Source organism: Bos taurus, chromosome 2 (genome assembly GCF_002263795.3).
Source record: "Bos taurus isolate L1 Dominette 01449 registration number 42190680 breed Hereford chromosome 2, ARS-UCD2.0, whole genome shotgun sequence".
Taxonomy (NCBI): Eukaryota; Metazoa; Chordata; class Mammalia; order Artiodactyla; family Bovidae; genus Bos; species Bos taurus.
This window is the reverse complement of record NC_037329.1, coordinates 24,090,179-24,103,661: the sequence shown is the minus strand read 5'-3', so window position 1 is coordinate 24,103,661 and position 13,483 is coordinate 24,090,179. Positions and strand designations below refer to the sequence as shown.

General features: G+C 39.4%; 1 protein-coding gene across 2 annotated transcripts in view; it reads left to right on the top strand.

Moving 5' to 3' along the window:
• Window positions 1-12,070, top strand: part of ITGA6 (integrin subunit alpha 6) — an 87,762-nt gene extending 75,692 nt beyond the window's left edge. Inside the window, exons 24-26 of one of the 2 annotated variants that reach the window (NM_001109981.2) lie at window positions 5,052-5,177; window positions 7,590-7,719; window positions 9,909-10,709. In NM_001109981.2, the coding sequence (NP_001103451.1) occupies window positions 5,052-5,177; window positions 7,590-7,697 (234 nt within the window). In that variant the 3' untranslated portion in view covers window positions 7,698-7,719; window positions 9,909-10,709. Of the gene's footprint in view, window positions 1-5,051; window positions 5,178-7,589; window positions 7,720-9,908 lie in introns of both variants that reach the window. The other variant, XM_005202341.5, reaches the window with a different exon arrangement.
• Window positions 12,071-13,483: the final 1,413 nt, after the last annotated feature.

Here is a 13,483-nt window from a genome sequence, read left to right as displayed (position 1 = left end):
CTCATCTGAAAAGACCCTGATGCTGGGAAAGATTGAGGGCAGGAGGAGAAGGGGATGACAGAGGATGAGATGGTTGGATGGCATCACCGACTCAATGGACATGGGTTTTGGTAGACTCCGGGAGTTGGTAATGGACAGCGAGGCCTGGCATGCAGCAGTTCATGGGATCACAAAGAGTTGGACACGACTGAGCGACTAAACTGAACTTCATTCCTAAGGAATAGGAAGAGAGTGGGTAAACTTCCTGCCTGCCAAAAATGAGAAAGAGTGTGATAAGTGGAAGTAGGCATGTTATTCTTCAGGGTGGAGGAGATTTTCATTTTTTGGTTCTAAATTCAGAGAAGGACTTGAGATGTGGATTCTTCTATAAGATGAATTTCTAATATGAAGAATACTCACTAAGGGGATGGTTTCCTTAATAGTTTTGTAAAAGATAACAAAAATACTTTCACTGGGTGAGTATCTTATACTAAAGTTCAATGAGAGTGGAGTGTATTACATTAAAAAGTGATTTAGGGAAACAGCTTTGGCTGGGGGAAAGCTCATGTGGTCTCAGCACTCCTCACTGGTGATGGAATTTAATGCATCAGCAGAATTAAACCCTTTTCCTCTGGACACATGATGGATGAGGTTCACATGCACAGGTCATCCCTGTGGAAATGCCTAGATTTTAATGCAAGCAAAACAATTTTTTTGTTTGTTTGTTTTTGAAGTTGGAGTAGTTTCTACTGGCCTGAACCTGTCATTGTTCATCAGTAATAGTTGCTGTGACGAGATGAGACAAGGTGTCCAGAGCTCTGGGAATCTCAGCTCATAGTTTGTCTGCCCCCTCCTGATTCTAAAGCCAGCTCCACTCCCCTCCTATTCTCAGTCCCAGCTGGAGAATGACTGTCAAAATGCACACGCACACACCACACAGAGTTGACAGTTTAAGGAAACAAACAATAAAGTCTTGCTGACCGGCCTCTCTCGCCTTCCTGCGGCGTGGCCTTACACACACACACACTGAGTTTGCAGAGCACATCCGAACTTTAAATGTGTGGTCCAGAGCCTAGCATTCGTCCTCAGTCTGATGCACAGTGACTTGTTTTCGTTTCTAAAAGGCTCCAAGATCTGATTTGAATGGTAGCCAGACCTGGGGCTTAGAGCTCTCGGCTGAGTTCCTGCTTACACTGCACCCGACTCCTAACCCCACAAAATAAAAAACTACCTTGTTCAGCCCTTATGGCTGTCGGATTGCAGCAGTTTTGGGGTGTGGTTTCCCTCTAAGAGCATCCATTTGAAAGACTGGTACCGTGGTGATAGGGCTGATTCCTCTGTCTGTGGACCAGTGTCTACTCTCCACTTCAAAAGGGTTCATCAAGGCTTATTGGTAAAAATGAGAATGGCCCTTCCAAGTCATCACCTTGCCCATGGATACTGTGTGGCTTGCCTGTGCTACATACTAGGGAAGCAGAGTTAAATGAGATAAAGCATGTGTGTGTGCATGCTGCTAAGTCGTGCCCGACTTTGTGCAACCCCATGGACTGTAGCCCGCCGGGCTCCTCTGTCCTTGGAATTCTCCAGGCAAGAATACTGGAGTGGGACCTGTTCCCTTCTACAGGGGGTCTTCTGGACCCAAGGATTGAACCTGCATCTTTTGTGTTTCCTGTACTGGCAGAGGATTCTTGACCACTGTGCACCTTGGAAGCCAAGATAAAGCACAGGCTGGTGGAAGTAATCTTTTTAGTTTAGGATTGTCTGACTTAGCACTCATATCAACTATGTTATTTCTTTACTGGTCTCTCACCATTCTCTCTCCCCTACTTCATGGGTACCTCTCTGCTTCAACCAGTAATCTCAAGAAAGAGTTGTTTTAGCTTAAAGCTAGGACACCTGTGGAGGTGATGGTATTCCAGTTGAGCTATTTCAAATCCTGAAAGATGATGCTGTGAAAGTATTGCAGTCAATATGCCAGCAAATGTGGAAAACTCAGCAGTGGCCACAGGACTGGAAAAGGTCAGTTTTCATTCCAATCCCAAAGAAAGGCAATGCCAAAGAATGCTCAAACTACTGCACAATTGCACTCAGCTCACACACTAGTAAAGTAATGCTCAAAATTCTCCAAGCCAGGCTTCAGCAATACATGAACCGTGAACTTCCTGATGTTCAAGCTGGTTTCAGAAAAAGCAGAAGAACCAGAGATCAAATTGCCAACATCCGCTGGATCATGGAAAAACCAAGAGAGTTCCAGAAAAACATCTATTTCTGCTTTATTGACTACGCCAAAGCCTTTGACTGTGTGGATCACAATAAACTGTGGAAAATTCTGAAAGAGATGGGAATACCAGACCACCTGACCTGCCTCTTGAGAAACCTGTATGCAGATCAGGAAGCAACAGTTAGAACTGGACATGGAACAACAGACTGGTTCCAAATAGGAAAAGGAGTACGTCAAGGCTGTATATTATCACCCTGCTTATTTAACTTCTACGCAGAGTACATCATGAGAAACGCTGGACTGGAAGAAACACAAGCTGGAATCAAGATTGCCGGGAGAAATATCGACAACCTCAGATATGCAGATGACACCACCCTTATGGCAGAAAGTGAAGAGGAACTCAAAAGCCTCTTGATGAAAGTGAAAGTGGAGAGTGAAAAAGTTGGCTTAAAGCTCAACATTCAGGAAACAAAGATCATGGCATTCGGTCCCATCACTTCATGGGAAATAGTTGGGGAAACAGTGGAAAGTGTCAGACTTTATTTTTCTGGGCTCCAAAATCACTGCAGATGGTGACTGCAGCCATGAAATTAAAAGACGCTTACTCCTTGGAAGGAAAATTACGACCAACCTAGATAGCATATTCAAAAGCAGAGACATTTGCCAACAAAGGTCCGTCTAGTCAAGGCTATGGTTTTTCCTGTGGTCATGTATGGATGTGAGAGTTGGACTGTGAAGGAGGCTGAGCGCCGAAAAATTGATGCTTTTGAACTGTGGTGTTGAAGACTCTTGAGAGTCCCTTGGACTGCAAGGAGATCCCAACTGGTCCATTCTGAAAGAGATCAGCCCTGGGATTTCTTTGGAGGGAATGATGCTGAAGCTGAAACTCCAGTACTTGGGCCACCTCATGCGAAGAATTGACTCATTGGAAAAGACTCTGATGCTGGGAGGGACTGGGGGCAGGAGGAGAAGGGGACGACAGAGGATGAGATGGCTGGATGGCATCACTGACTCGATGGATGTGGGTCCTGGTGAACTCTGGGAGTTGGTGATGGACAGGGAGGCCTGGCGTGCTGCGATTCATGGGGTCACAAAGAGTCGGACACAATTGAGCGACTGAACTGAGGACACCTGTTGGGGAAAGGGGAGGCAAGAGGAAGTGAGTCAGGAGGCCCTCCCCTGGGCTGAGAGCTTAAGTGAAACTTCATTGAGACCATAACAGGAAACATAGTAGCTGATAAAGGTTGTTTATGTGGTTAGAGTTTAGAAAACTCTTAATGTGAATTCTGTTCCTGTTAAAGATGTTTAAAGAAAAGCAGTTCCTGCTTTTAAGTATATTCTGTAAGAGCAGGTTGAAAACTTGTTTTCTAGTATAGATAGAAGTACTTTAAGAGTTTTTTTTTTTTTTTTTAAGTGTTCTAGTATAGTAGTATTGGATCACAGTGTAGACATGGAAGCATTTTAGGCAGCATCCAGAATTCAACACTAATGTAGAATACTTATCTAGAAACACTTCTGAGGAGTTAAATTGTTCTCTCTTAAGTTTTCTTTACCCTTCACTTGATATTCTTTAAATTCAAAAATAGCAGAAACTTCAAAGTGATAGATGAATAATCAGTATAGTTTACAAAATCATATTTATAGCTTTCACCAGGTCTTTTGTAAGCTTTGAAGATTAGTTTCCTGAAAAAAACCTTCTGGCATCACAGAAATCCACTTGAATTCTAAACTCAAATAACCAAATTGTTGCAAATTACCATAAGCAACTTTTTAGATTTCTGAATAAACACTTCTATTCAATTGGTATTTGCCAGCTATCAAGTATTTAGAGCTTAAACTTCTCATCAGCTGCTGCTTAAAGCTGTAAGCTGCCTCTGAATGAATCCAGAGTCTCGTTTGTATGTACACATTGTCGTAATAAATGACTGCAAGCCATTTCAGAAAATTTTATTCTTTACGAGCATCTTTAGTTTGCTATCCAAACTCAGGTTTGGCTTCTCATAACCCAAGAATCCAATACTGAGAGACAAGTGTTAGGTAAAAGAAAAGAAAGCTTTATTGAGGAATCTAGCAATCCTGGGGAGAAGGTAAACTCATGTCCCAAAGAACCAACTGCCCAGGTTTTGTTCTGAGATTACTTAGGGAAGAGAGGAAGGGGCTATGTGCTGGGGAAGAGGTAATCTTCTGTTTTCAAAGATGACCATCACAATCCTGTGGTTCCAAGTAACTGTCAGGTTTGAACCATAAAGCTTTGGTCTGCTGAGAGGGCCCCACTGGGTCCTGCTTGCTTTTAACCTTAAGGGAAAATTAGAATGGTGTCAGTAATGCAGCTCCATTCCTCTTATATTTCATAACATCTTTAAAATATGAGTGAGGAATGTAGGCTAATTGTGCATAAATGGACCGTTTTGTTGCCATTGTTGAATGCTTGATTAAGAGAGGGTGATTGTTCTCAAAAAGATACCAGGTTATATTAATGTAGATATAACAAGATTGGTTGTATCCCTCTGGGTAATTGTTGAAACTTGCTGTTGATTAAATGATGGTTCATTATACAATTTTCTCTACTTTTATTGATTATAAAAATTTATAAAAGATAAGTTAGCACAGAAGCAATTATTTCATCAAAACATAATTCAGCATTTTCCAGGTTCTGGCAAAAGAGCTCCAAGAAATGCCTCTTGAAGCAATATTCCATTACTAAAGGAAAGGAACTCACACCAAAAAGACACGTCATCCATCTGTAGGCTACATTGACCAAGTGTATCTAGAAGCAGAATTAGTGATCCAAACTCAGGGTTTAATTCTCACCCGAGTTTGTAATGGTCTTGCTTTCTTTTACGCCCCATAGGTTCGCGTGACTGTGTTTCCCTCAAAGACTGTAGCTCAACATTCAGGAGTACCTTGGTGGATCATCCTAGTGGCCATTCTTGCTGGGATTTTGATGCTTGGTCTATTAGTATTTTTACTGTGGAAGGTAAGTCATATCTGGGACTTGAGTTTTGTGATATAAACTTTATTTCAGGTTTTCTTTTTAAAGTAAATTAACACTGATAGTACATACATTTTTCATTGCTTCTTTTTCCCAACATTTTATTCTATGAAATGTTTCCAAAATACAGCAAACTCAAGAATTATATAATGAAGATCTGAATACCTATCTAATATTTTGTAAAGGAATACTATTTATATAAGAGGTTTCTTAAGTGTGTAAATTTCAGTGTTTTCACATATAATATAGCATGTTTGGCAGATAATAATTTTTTAAATTTTACCACTATGACCATTTCTTTATTGCTGATCAAATTCTGAATCTAAGCCAAATTGGTTATCACCCTAATCAGAATCTGTATCCCTATTAATTTCAACTTTTGTAAAGAAATGTTCATGGCAGCAATGGGGGCTTGTTACAGTTGCAGCTAGATTAGGAAATAGGAAAGCATGAAATCAATGAATCCCAAAGTGGTCACCATAGCCTATGTCAAGCATAAGGAAGGTCTGTGTTTAATATGATGTACTTCATTATAGTCTGGTCCTGTAAATATAATGTAGTATCTTCCCTCTGCTTTCTACCAGTAAATAGTCGACATTACAAAAAATGCATGAGATGTCACATACTTTTCTTGGCAAAAGTTATCACCTATAGATCTTGGGTTATTCTCAGGTAGTAATGGAGATTCACAGACTTTTATCAACAGTCCCCAAAAACTCAAAGTTTGTAATGACTTATTTGGCAACTCAACTTGACATGATGTGAAGAGAGGATATTTATAGTCTCTATCCTTTACTCAGTTCTAAAACATTAGGATAATTACTGTGACATTATGTATGCAGTGTATTACTTTTCTAAAAGGCCGGAAATTTGGGGTTTCCAAACATGTCTGGTCTAGAGGCAAAGGATGATGAAACTCAACTACTAGTCCCTAGGATCAAACTATCTTTATCTTTTCTTTGGATCCAAGTATAATGGACAAGGACTTAAGATATTCTCACTTTCAAATATTGGGCATCTCTTTTTGCTTTATTTTTCCAAGTAACTTCCTTTTGCCAAGATAATTTTGAGATAGTTTTTGGGCATCCTCCAGTCGTGTGATTGAAGTTTGGTATCTGCTCATGCCAAGACCCATCCTCCCAGGGGAAGTCAGCCAGCCCTACCTGATGTTTACTTTAGACAGTAGGTTTGTCTGAGTGCAGCCAGCTGATATAGGAGATGCTCTGGAAATTATTTGGATATCAAAAGCTGAATGTGAGGTTTGATATTTGAGGATGGCCTTCTATTGCTCTCCAGAAGAGGTCCTATAAGGACAGTCTTTTCCTATATCTCTATATTTAGAGTGACCTAATCTGAGGAGCACAGATTACTATCACTTAAACGTTATGTGATGGCTCAGAATTTGGGAAAGTGAGAGCAATCATTATTTCATGATGGTATGTTCAAATTTATATTGTGATTTACCCCACAAAGGCCTCAAGTAGATGGCACTTATCCCTTCAAATTCACTGAAAAGGACAGGAATATATTCAGTATCTCTTTATTTGGATTTGTGCTAAGTCTTAGAGAATTTATTCTTACACTTTGAATCAGTAATCTACAGATGTCAATCTTGCATAGTTAGACTCCATATCCCCTGCAAGAAGAAAGTGTGTGCTGAGTTGTGTCCAACTTTTTGCAGCCCCGTGGACTATAGCCCATCAGGCTCCCCTGTCTGTGAAATTTCCCAGGCAAGAATGCTACAGTGGATTACCATTTTCTCCTCCAGGGGATATTCCTGACCCAGGGATCGAACCCCTGTCTCCTGCATTGGCAGGCAGATTCTTTACCACTGAGCTACCTGGGAAGCCCCGCAAGAAGAAACTACCCAAAACTATGATCAGATGTGTAAATATTTTCCCTTTTAGAATGATTTTGGCCCTTAGGATTTGTTACAAATAGAAAAATCAATTTCCTAGTGTCATCCATATAAATATTTGACCAGAGACCCATGGTAATAGAGTTGGGTTAACTGACGTCACTGGGGCTTCCCAGGAGGTGCCATGGTAAAGAATCTGCCTGCCAAGCAGATCCCTGGATCAGGAAGAGTCCCTGGAGAAGGAAATGGCAATCCAGTCCAATGTTCTCGGCTGGAAAATTCCATGGACCGAGAAGCCTGGTGGGCTATAGTCCATGCAGTCTTTATAAAGAATCAGACAGGACTTAGCAACTGAGTATACAGCACACTTGATGTCACTGTGTCATATGGTATGGGGTCTGTTCCCTTTTGGTTGATCCATAGTGGTCTCTTTGTAAGCAAGCTGTAAGTAGGAAACAGGTTAAACTTTGAGATTTTTCTTTTGTTTAGCTTTTATACACAGAACTGTAACACTGACTAAATACCTTGCTTCCTTGTAGTGTGGTTTCTTCAAGAGAAATAAGAAAGATCACTATGATGCCACATATCACAAGGCTGAGATCCATGCTCAGCCATCTGATAAAGAGAGGCTTACTTCTGATGCGTAGTATTGATCTACTTCTGTAATTGGTAATTGATCAATGTTTTTTAATTGCTAGCTGTGGAACCTGCTATGGTTGTGGTGGCTAACTTTAAAAGCAACAGCTTGCTGTGTGTGTCCCATTAACAGACGTTTTCCAAATGTCCACACTGGCTTGCCTTGCTTGAATTTATTTCATTTATTTCACTTGAAAGCTTAGTGTTGTTTTTTTTTTAAGTGCACAAAGAATCTTTCGTTGCAGGTGAGCTACTTTTTGTTGTTAATAGACATCACCCACAGCAATGAAGAAAACTGCTATCTACGTACACATAGGAGGTGTTAGACCTCTACAGTAGACCGGTTTCCCACGTGTTGTTAATCTAGTATGTAGCTTACCACTTGGAATTTCAAAAATGCATAAGAAATCATCCCAGATTTCTTGTCCATTTTGGAATTTCCCACAGAAGTTTGTGTTGACTGCCTAATTAACCTGTTGCATGTTGGAAACATTGTGTTTCTCTTTAAGAGAGGGCTTTCTCACTGTCATCTTTTTGATTTTCGTGCTATAAAATGATGGGGCAAGGCTTCGGAATGCTTTTATTGTTGCTCAGAAATTGTTTTATGCTGGCTAAGCATGCAACTTCCTTTCCCTGCATATCTACTACAAGTCAAAGACCATTACAACAAACTCTTCACTACTGGCGTGACAGACATTATGGTTGACTTCAGAAGATGATTCTTTGCCAACATGGCCTTCAGTTTACAAAAGTTTAATATAAAAATGCTGTGGACAGTTTATTCAAAATGTTGTAATGGAGTTTGACCTTGTTCCATGTTCCTAGAAATTTTTTTCAGCCCTGGGTCTCAGCTGATTTTAAGTTCATGTTTGGCTTCTCTTATTTGTAACTCCATGGAAACAGGAATTGGCAGCAATTCCTTTTTCCATTTCTGTGGGCACCAGAGGGTAGAATTACCCCTGTAATCCCTTTCCATGGCCCTGTCATGACGAATCCCAGCATTTCCATTTCAGTTTATGTATCACCCCGATTTCTTCTTTGTTTAAATGGGGCAGTAGTCACACTATGTGACAGATAGGTGTTTTGGCTTTTTTGCAGAAAATAGAAAAGACCTTAGAACAAAAATTCTTGTCCCATTTTCCTCACCGATTTAGTGATAAATTTGTGATAAATAGTGATAAATTTGTACATAATTTTATTTTGCCCCATGCCATTTTTATAGCTTAACATCATTCAAAACAAATGTTCTATGCCTATTGATGTCACATAGTAAACACATTAATCAACTATTCTAAGTATCTTCCTCATCCATCTTTTATCTGCATTTAAAAATTAAAGACATATTTTTAAAAAATATATATATATTTTATTAAAAAAATTCAGTCTGACTTAAGAATTTCCAGGTATGTTCCCAATAAAAACCTACTTTGGATAAGATTGAATATGTTTTTACAGATTAATAAAATATATATTCATTAATAATCTAAGTGTAAGTGCTGTATTTTTGCCAAAAAGAAAAGAAATTAGAGGATGCTCTGAAATTCAATCTAGTGATAGTTTCTCAAATTCTTTGTGGTACATGAATGATTTTATTGCAGGACACAGTCACTGCATGATTTATTAATGAAACAGCTTAGTTTGGAAGCTTCATTTGGAAATCCAGGCAGTATAAATTACATCTTAGCTATTAAGAAAGATGTACTGGAGCCTAGAAGGAGAGGAGATTAAATCACCCATTTCAAGTAGTAATTTGTAAAATATTTGTGACCTGATTTCCATTTTGTTAGTGGAAGAGGGGCATGGAATAATCTTTGGTTTATGACCTTGAAAAAAAGTTGTTCTTGAAATTAACATGATGTTCTAGTAATCTGAAAGTTAGATCTTTTACATATAATATGGTGATTATAAAAAAATGGAAGCACTGTTTCATAAACTCTTCAACTCTTAGAGGTAACTAACATTGCTATAATAAGACGGAAGGACAAGATGGGAAAAGGGACTTTTCTTCCAGTTTTACAGCTGTTCTCTTCTGTTTATCCTCACCGGCTATTACTATTTTTGACCTATTAGTTCCTTCTTAAAAGAAAACCATGGCTTTTATTCTTTGTCCCAGTCTAAATTTAGGCATAGCTGAACAGAAAGCTTAGATATTACCATCTAGTGGACTTGCCCTTCTTGGAATTACTTAATTTGTGTCTGTTTCTTTCTCCCCCCGTCTCCAGTGTGGATTCTTTAAACGCTCTAGGTACGATGATAGCGTTCCCCGATACCACGCTGTAAGGATCCGGAAAGAAGAGCGAGAGATCCCAGATGAAAAATATAATGATAACCCTGAAAAAAAACAGTGGATCACAAAGTGGAATGAAAATGAAAGCTACTCCTAGGGAGGCCAGAAAAGCTTCACAGTATCCAAACTGCTTTATTTTTTCCCCAACCCAGACACTCAGATGGATTGAAAAACCTGTTCAATATCTGAATACTGATTTCAGACAGACTGCACAACAGTACGGGCCTACAGTTTTAACTGTGGACATTGTTACGTGGCCCGAGGCTCCTGTTTTGCACAGCCAAATTGAAGGCTGTTGGAATGGATTTTTCTTTAACTGCCTTAATTTAACGTTCCGGGTTGCCTTTGTTTTTGACTTACTTGTGCTGGGGAAGGGCCTGCCCGGTTACTCTTACGCGACATCCTTCCAAAGGTGTAGCTGGAAGAAGGCACCGTGACCCCTGCGCCAGAGTGACCGTCCCAGCCTTGGCACCACCTCTGCCAGCGTTCTTCTCAAAGGATGGGAGAACATGCCAGTTAACTGTCCTGCATCACAACCCTATGCCATCAGGGTAACTGTGTTCAAACTAAAGTGCTCCCATAAATTAAATGTGCAATAGAAGGTAATGTTGCCATCCTGCCATCTTTTTCCATTTCCTAGACGTGTGAATACCTGCTCACGCCAAATACACACAGGTTTCATTTCCCTTTCACTAAAACACACAGGCATAACAGATTTGAATGCTAGTTATACTTATTTGTATATGGTATTTATTTTTCTTTTTCACAAACCATTTTGTTATTGACTAACAGGCCAAAGATTCTCCAGTTTACCCTTCAGGTTGGATTAAGCAATCAGAATCAGAACATAAGAGGTCACTGGTTGGACCTCAATTACTGACTGCCTAAAGAACATAGTAAGTCTTTATAGATATAGCAGAGAGTTGGTATACTTTACAGATAAAGTATAAGTTTAAGTTATTAACTCCCTTCATGACAGCACTATCCTCTCCCTCCAAACCCAAAACATTTAAGAAATAGAATTTAACTGTGAGATGTGTAATTCTTAAAGACAGAAGATATTTTTTAGTTTAGCCCTGTGTGATATTTCTGATTTTCCTGCTGTAACCACCAGGAACTCTTGGAAATAATGGGATTGTTTGCTGGACTTGAGTGCAGTCTAGTCACTGCTGAAAATGTTGTATATTCAGGACTTGAAAGAAACGGTGAGTGCCGATGGTGGACCCAGACCCATCCAGTGTAAGACTACTGAATACCTGATACCAAGAGTCTGAACATTGTGGCTTCGAAGTTTTACAATATTATTGGAATCGTTTAATCAATGAGTCCATGTTCTGTTTTTTGCTTTGTTTCCTCCCCTGTCTGCATCCCCCAAAATAACTACTCTGAAAAGAACTTTAAATTGTTTAATTTTAAAGATGAAGGGGAGGGAGGAGGAAGTTATTATATACATTCAATAGAGATTGAATAGCTGGAAAGCTAAATTTTAAAAAATTACTGTACTTCAAAATGTTAAGTTACGGGGGTACAGCAACAAACAGGTGCTAATTTGTTTGGCTGTAGTATAAGTAGCATCTCAAAATCTTTTAAAAGAACAAAATACAGCTATATGTGACATTGATGCTTTTGCGTTTTGTTTTGTTTTTTTCCAGAAATCTTATGCCCTTAAGATATTAGTTGTGCTTTGGAATTTTCAAAACAAAAGTAGTTTTACAGATGATATTTTGTTTACAGAAATTTCTCTAAAATAGGTCATAACAATGTTTAAAATCTCAGTTTCTTGCTCAGATAACTTGGAACCCAGTGCGCTGGCTTATAGGTTGCTGAGAAGCTGATATTTTGAAAGTGTTTATAGACCTTTGTTATAAAAATGAATGTCCTAAAAAGGGGGGCGGGGTGCAAGGGTGGTTCACCAACAAAAAGAAACACGAATGTAGTGGTGTTTATAGTTGTTAAAAATGTCATCTCAAGTCAAGTCACTGGTCTGTTTGCATTTGATACATTTGTATACTAACTAGCATTGTAAAATTATTTCATGATTAGAAGACACCTGTGGATATTTGTATAAAAGTGTGAAATAAAAATTTTTTTATGAAAGTGTTTGTGGCTTAGAAACACAGCATTGTACATGTGAAATTATAAATAACCTGACTTGCCTTTCTTTTTATTGCATCAAGCTGAACGATAAAGGTTTTGGTGTTTTTATTTATGGGACACTAAGAATAATCTCAGATCAGCCAAAGATATTAATGCTCCACAGAATGCAATGTAAATGTGATTTTTTTTCCTCTCTTGGCTTTACTGTTTGTTGAGAATATTTTCAAAAGAAAATGATCTGAAAGGTGGTTTGTTCAAGATATCTGCAAATTGGGAGTTGTGTGTAAGCACTGATTGATCTGCTTCAAAGGCTTATTATGCCTCTGAAGGATAGGGTGTCAGCTAGCAGTGACACATGGCTCAAAGGAAAAAGTTCTTACGGCTAAGTTGCTTTCTTCTTAGAACACACTTTCACTGTGACAGCAGTCCACCTGTGACCTGCCTCATTATACTGATTACCAAGCACTGACTAGGCAGAATTGACAGGTCAGAAAATATTTTCTTCATCAGTGGATTTCATTTAAATTTAAGCAGCTTTTTGAAACTTCTCTAGCCGGATTGTCACAATTTAATAAATGGAAGGCATGTATATAGTGTGCAGACAATATAGCATGCCCTGGCCTGAATACATTTTCCATCATAAAATGTCCAGTCTAATAGGGAATAGTTTTCCATTGTACTTGGTATTATACATTATGTCTTAGCCTTGTTAGTTCTTTGAAGGTCAGACCAGTGATGTTAACCATCTAAAGAAATGAATGATAGGTACTTTTTAGACAGGCCAGTGGCTGGGACTCTATTAACCACAGTCCCATGGGTATACCCAGTGTAAGTCACTGCAGTGATGTGTAGTCAGTGGTTAGGAGCATCAGTAACTGGTTTGGCTAGGGCTGTGGCATAAATCCCCTTGGCAGAGGTCATGGTAGTGCGTTATGGGACTCCTGGGACTCTGCTTCCTTCTCTTCCTCACAAAAATCAGAGATGCCTCAGAGTGTGATAGTGGTATTCATACAGGGGACCCTTGGACCTGTCTGTGAACACTGACATGTAATTGTTGGTTGCAGATTACTTGCTACAACCTCGCAGCATATCATGCAGAGTTATGGCTTATGCCATGCCCCTGTGGTTGAGAATATTCTAGAATGTGGGGTAGATGTTGGTGGGAAATGCCTTACATTGTCCGGACCAGGAAAGTAAGGATAAGCTCCAGCCTTCTATCCTGGATGAAAACATCTTAGTAAGAAACTCAGCCCTAGTACAATGAGGACATTGTGGGAAAACAGGCTCGGACTGATGGGCTGTTTTGTTTTAAAGGAGAAAAATGGTAAAATGTTGTAGGTGACTGGCTTCCACATAAATAACATTCCCAGAGCTAAGAAAGCAGGAACGGGTGGTGCGCGCAGCCCGGCCGCC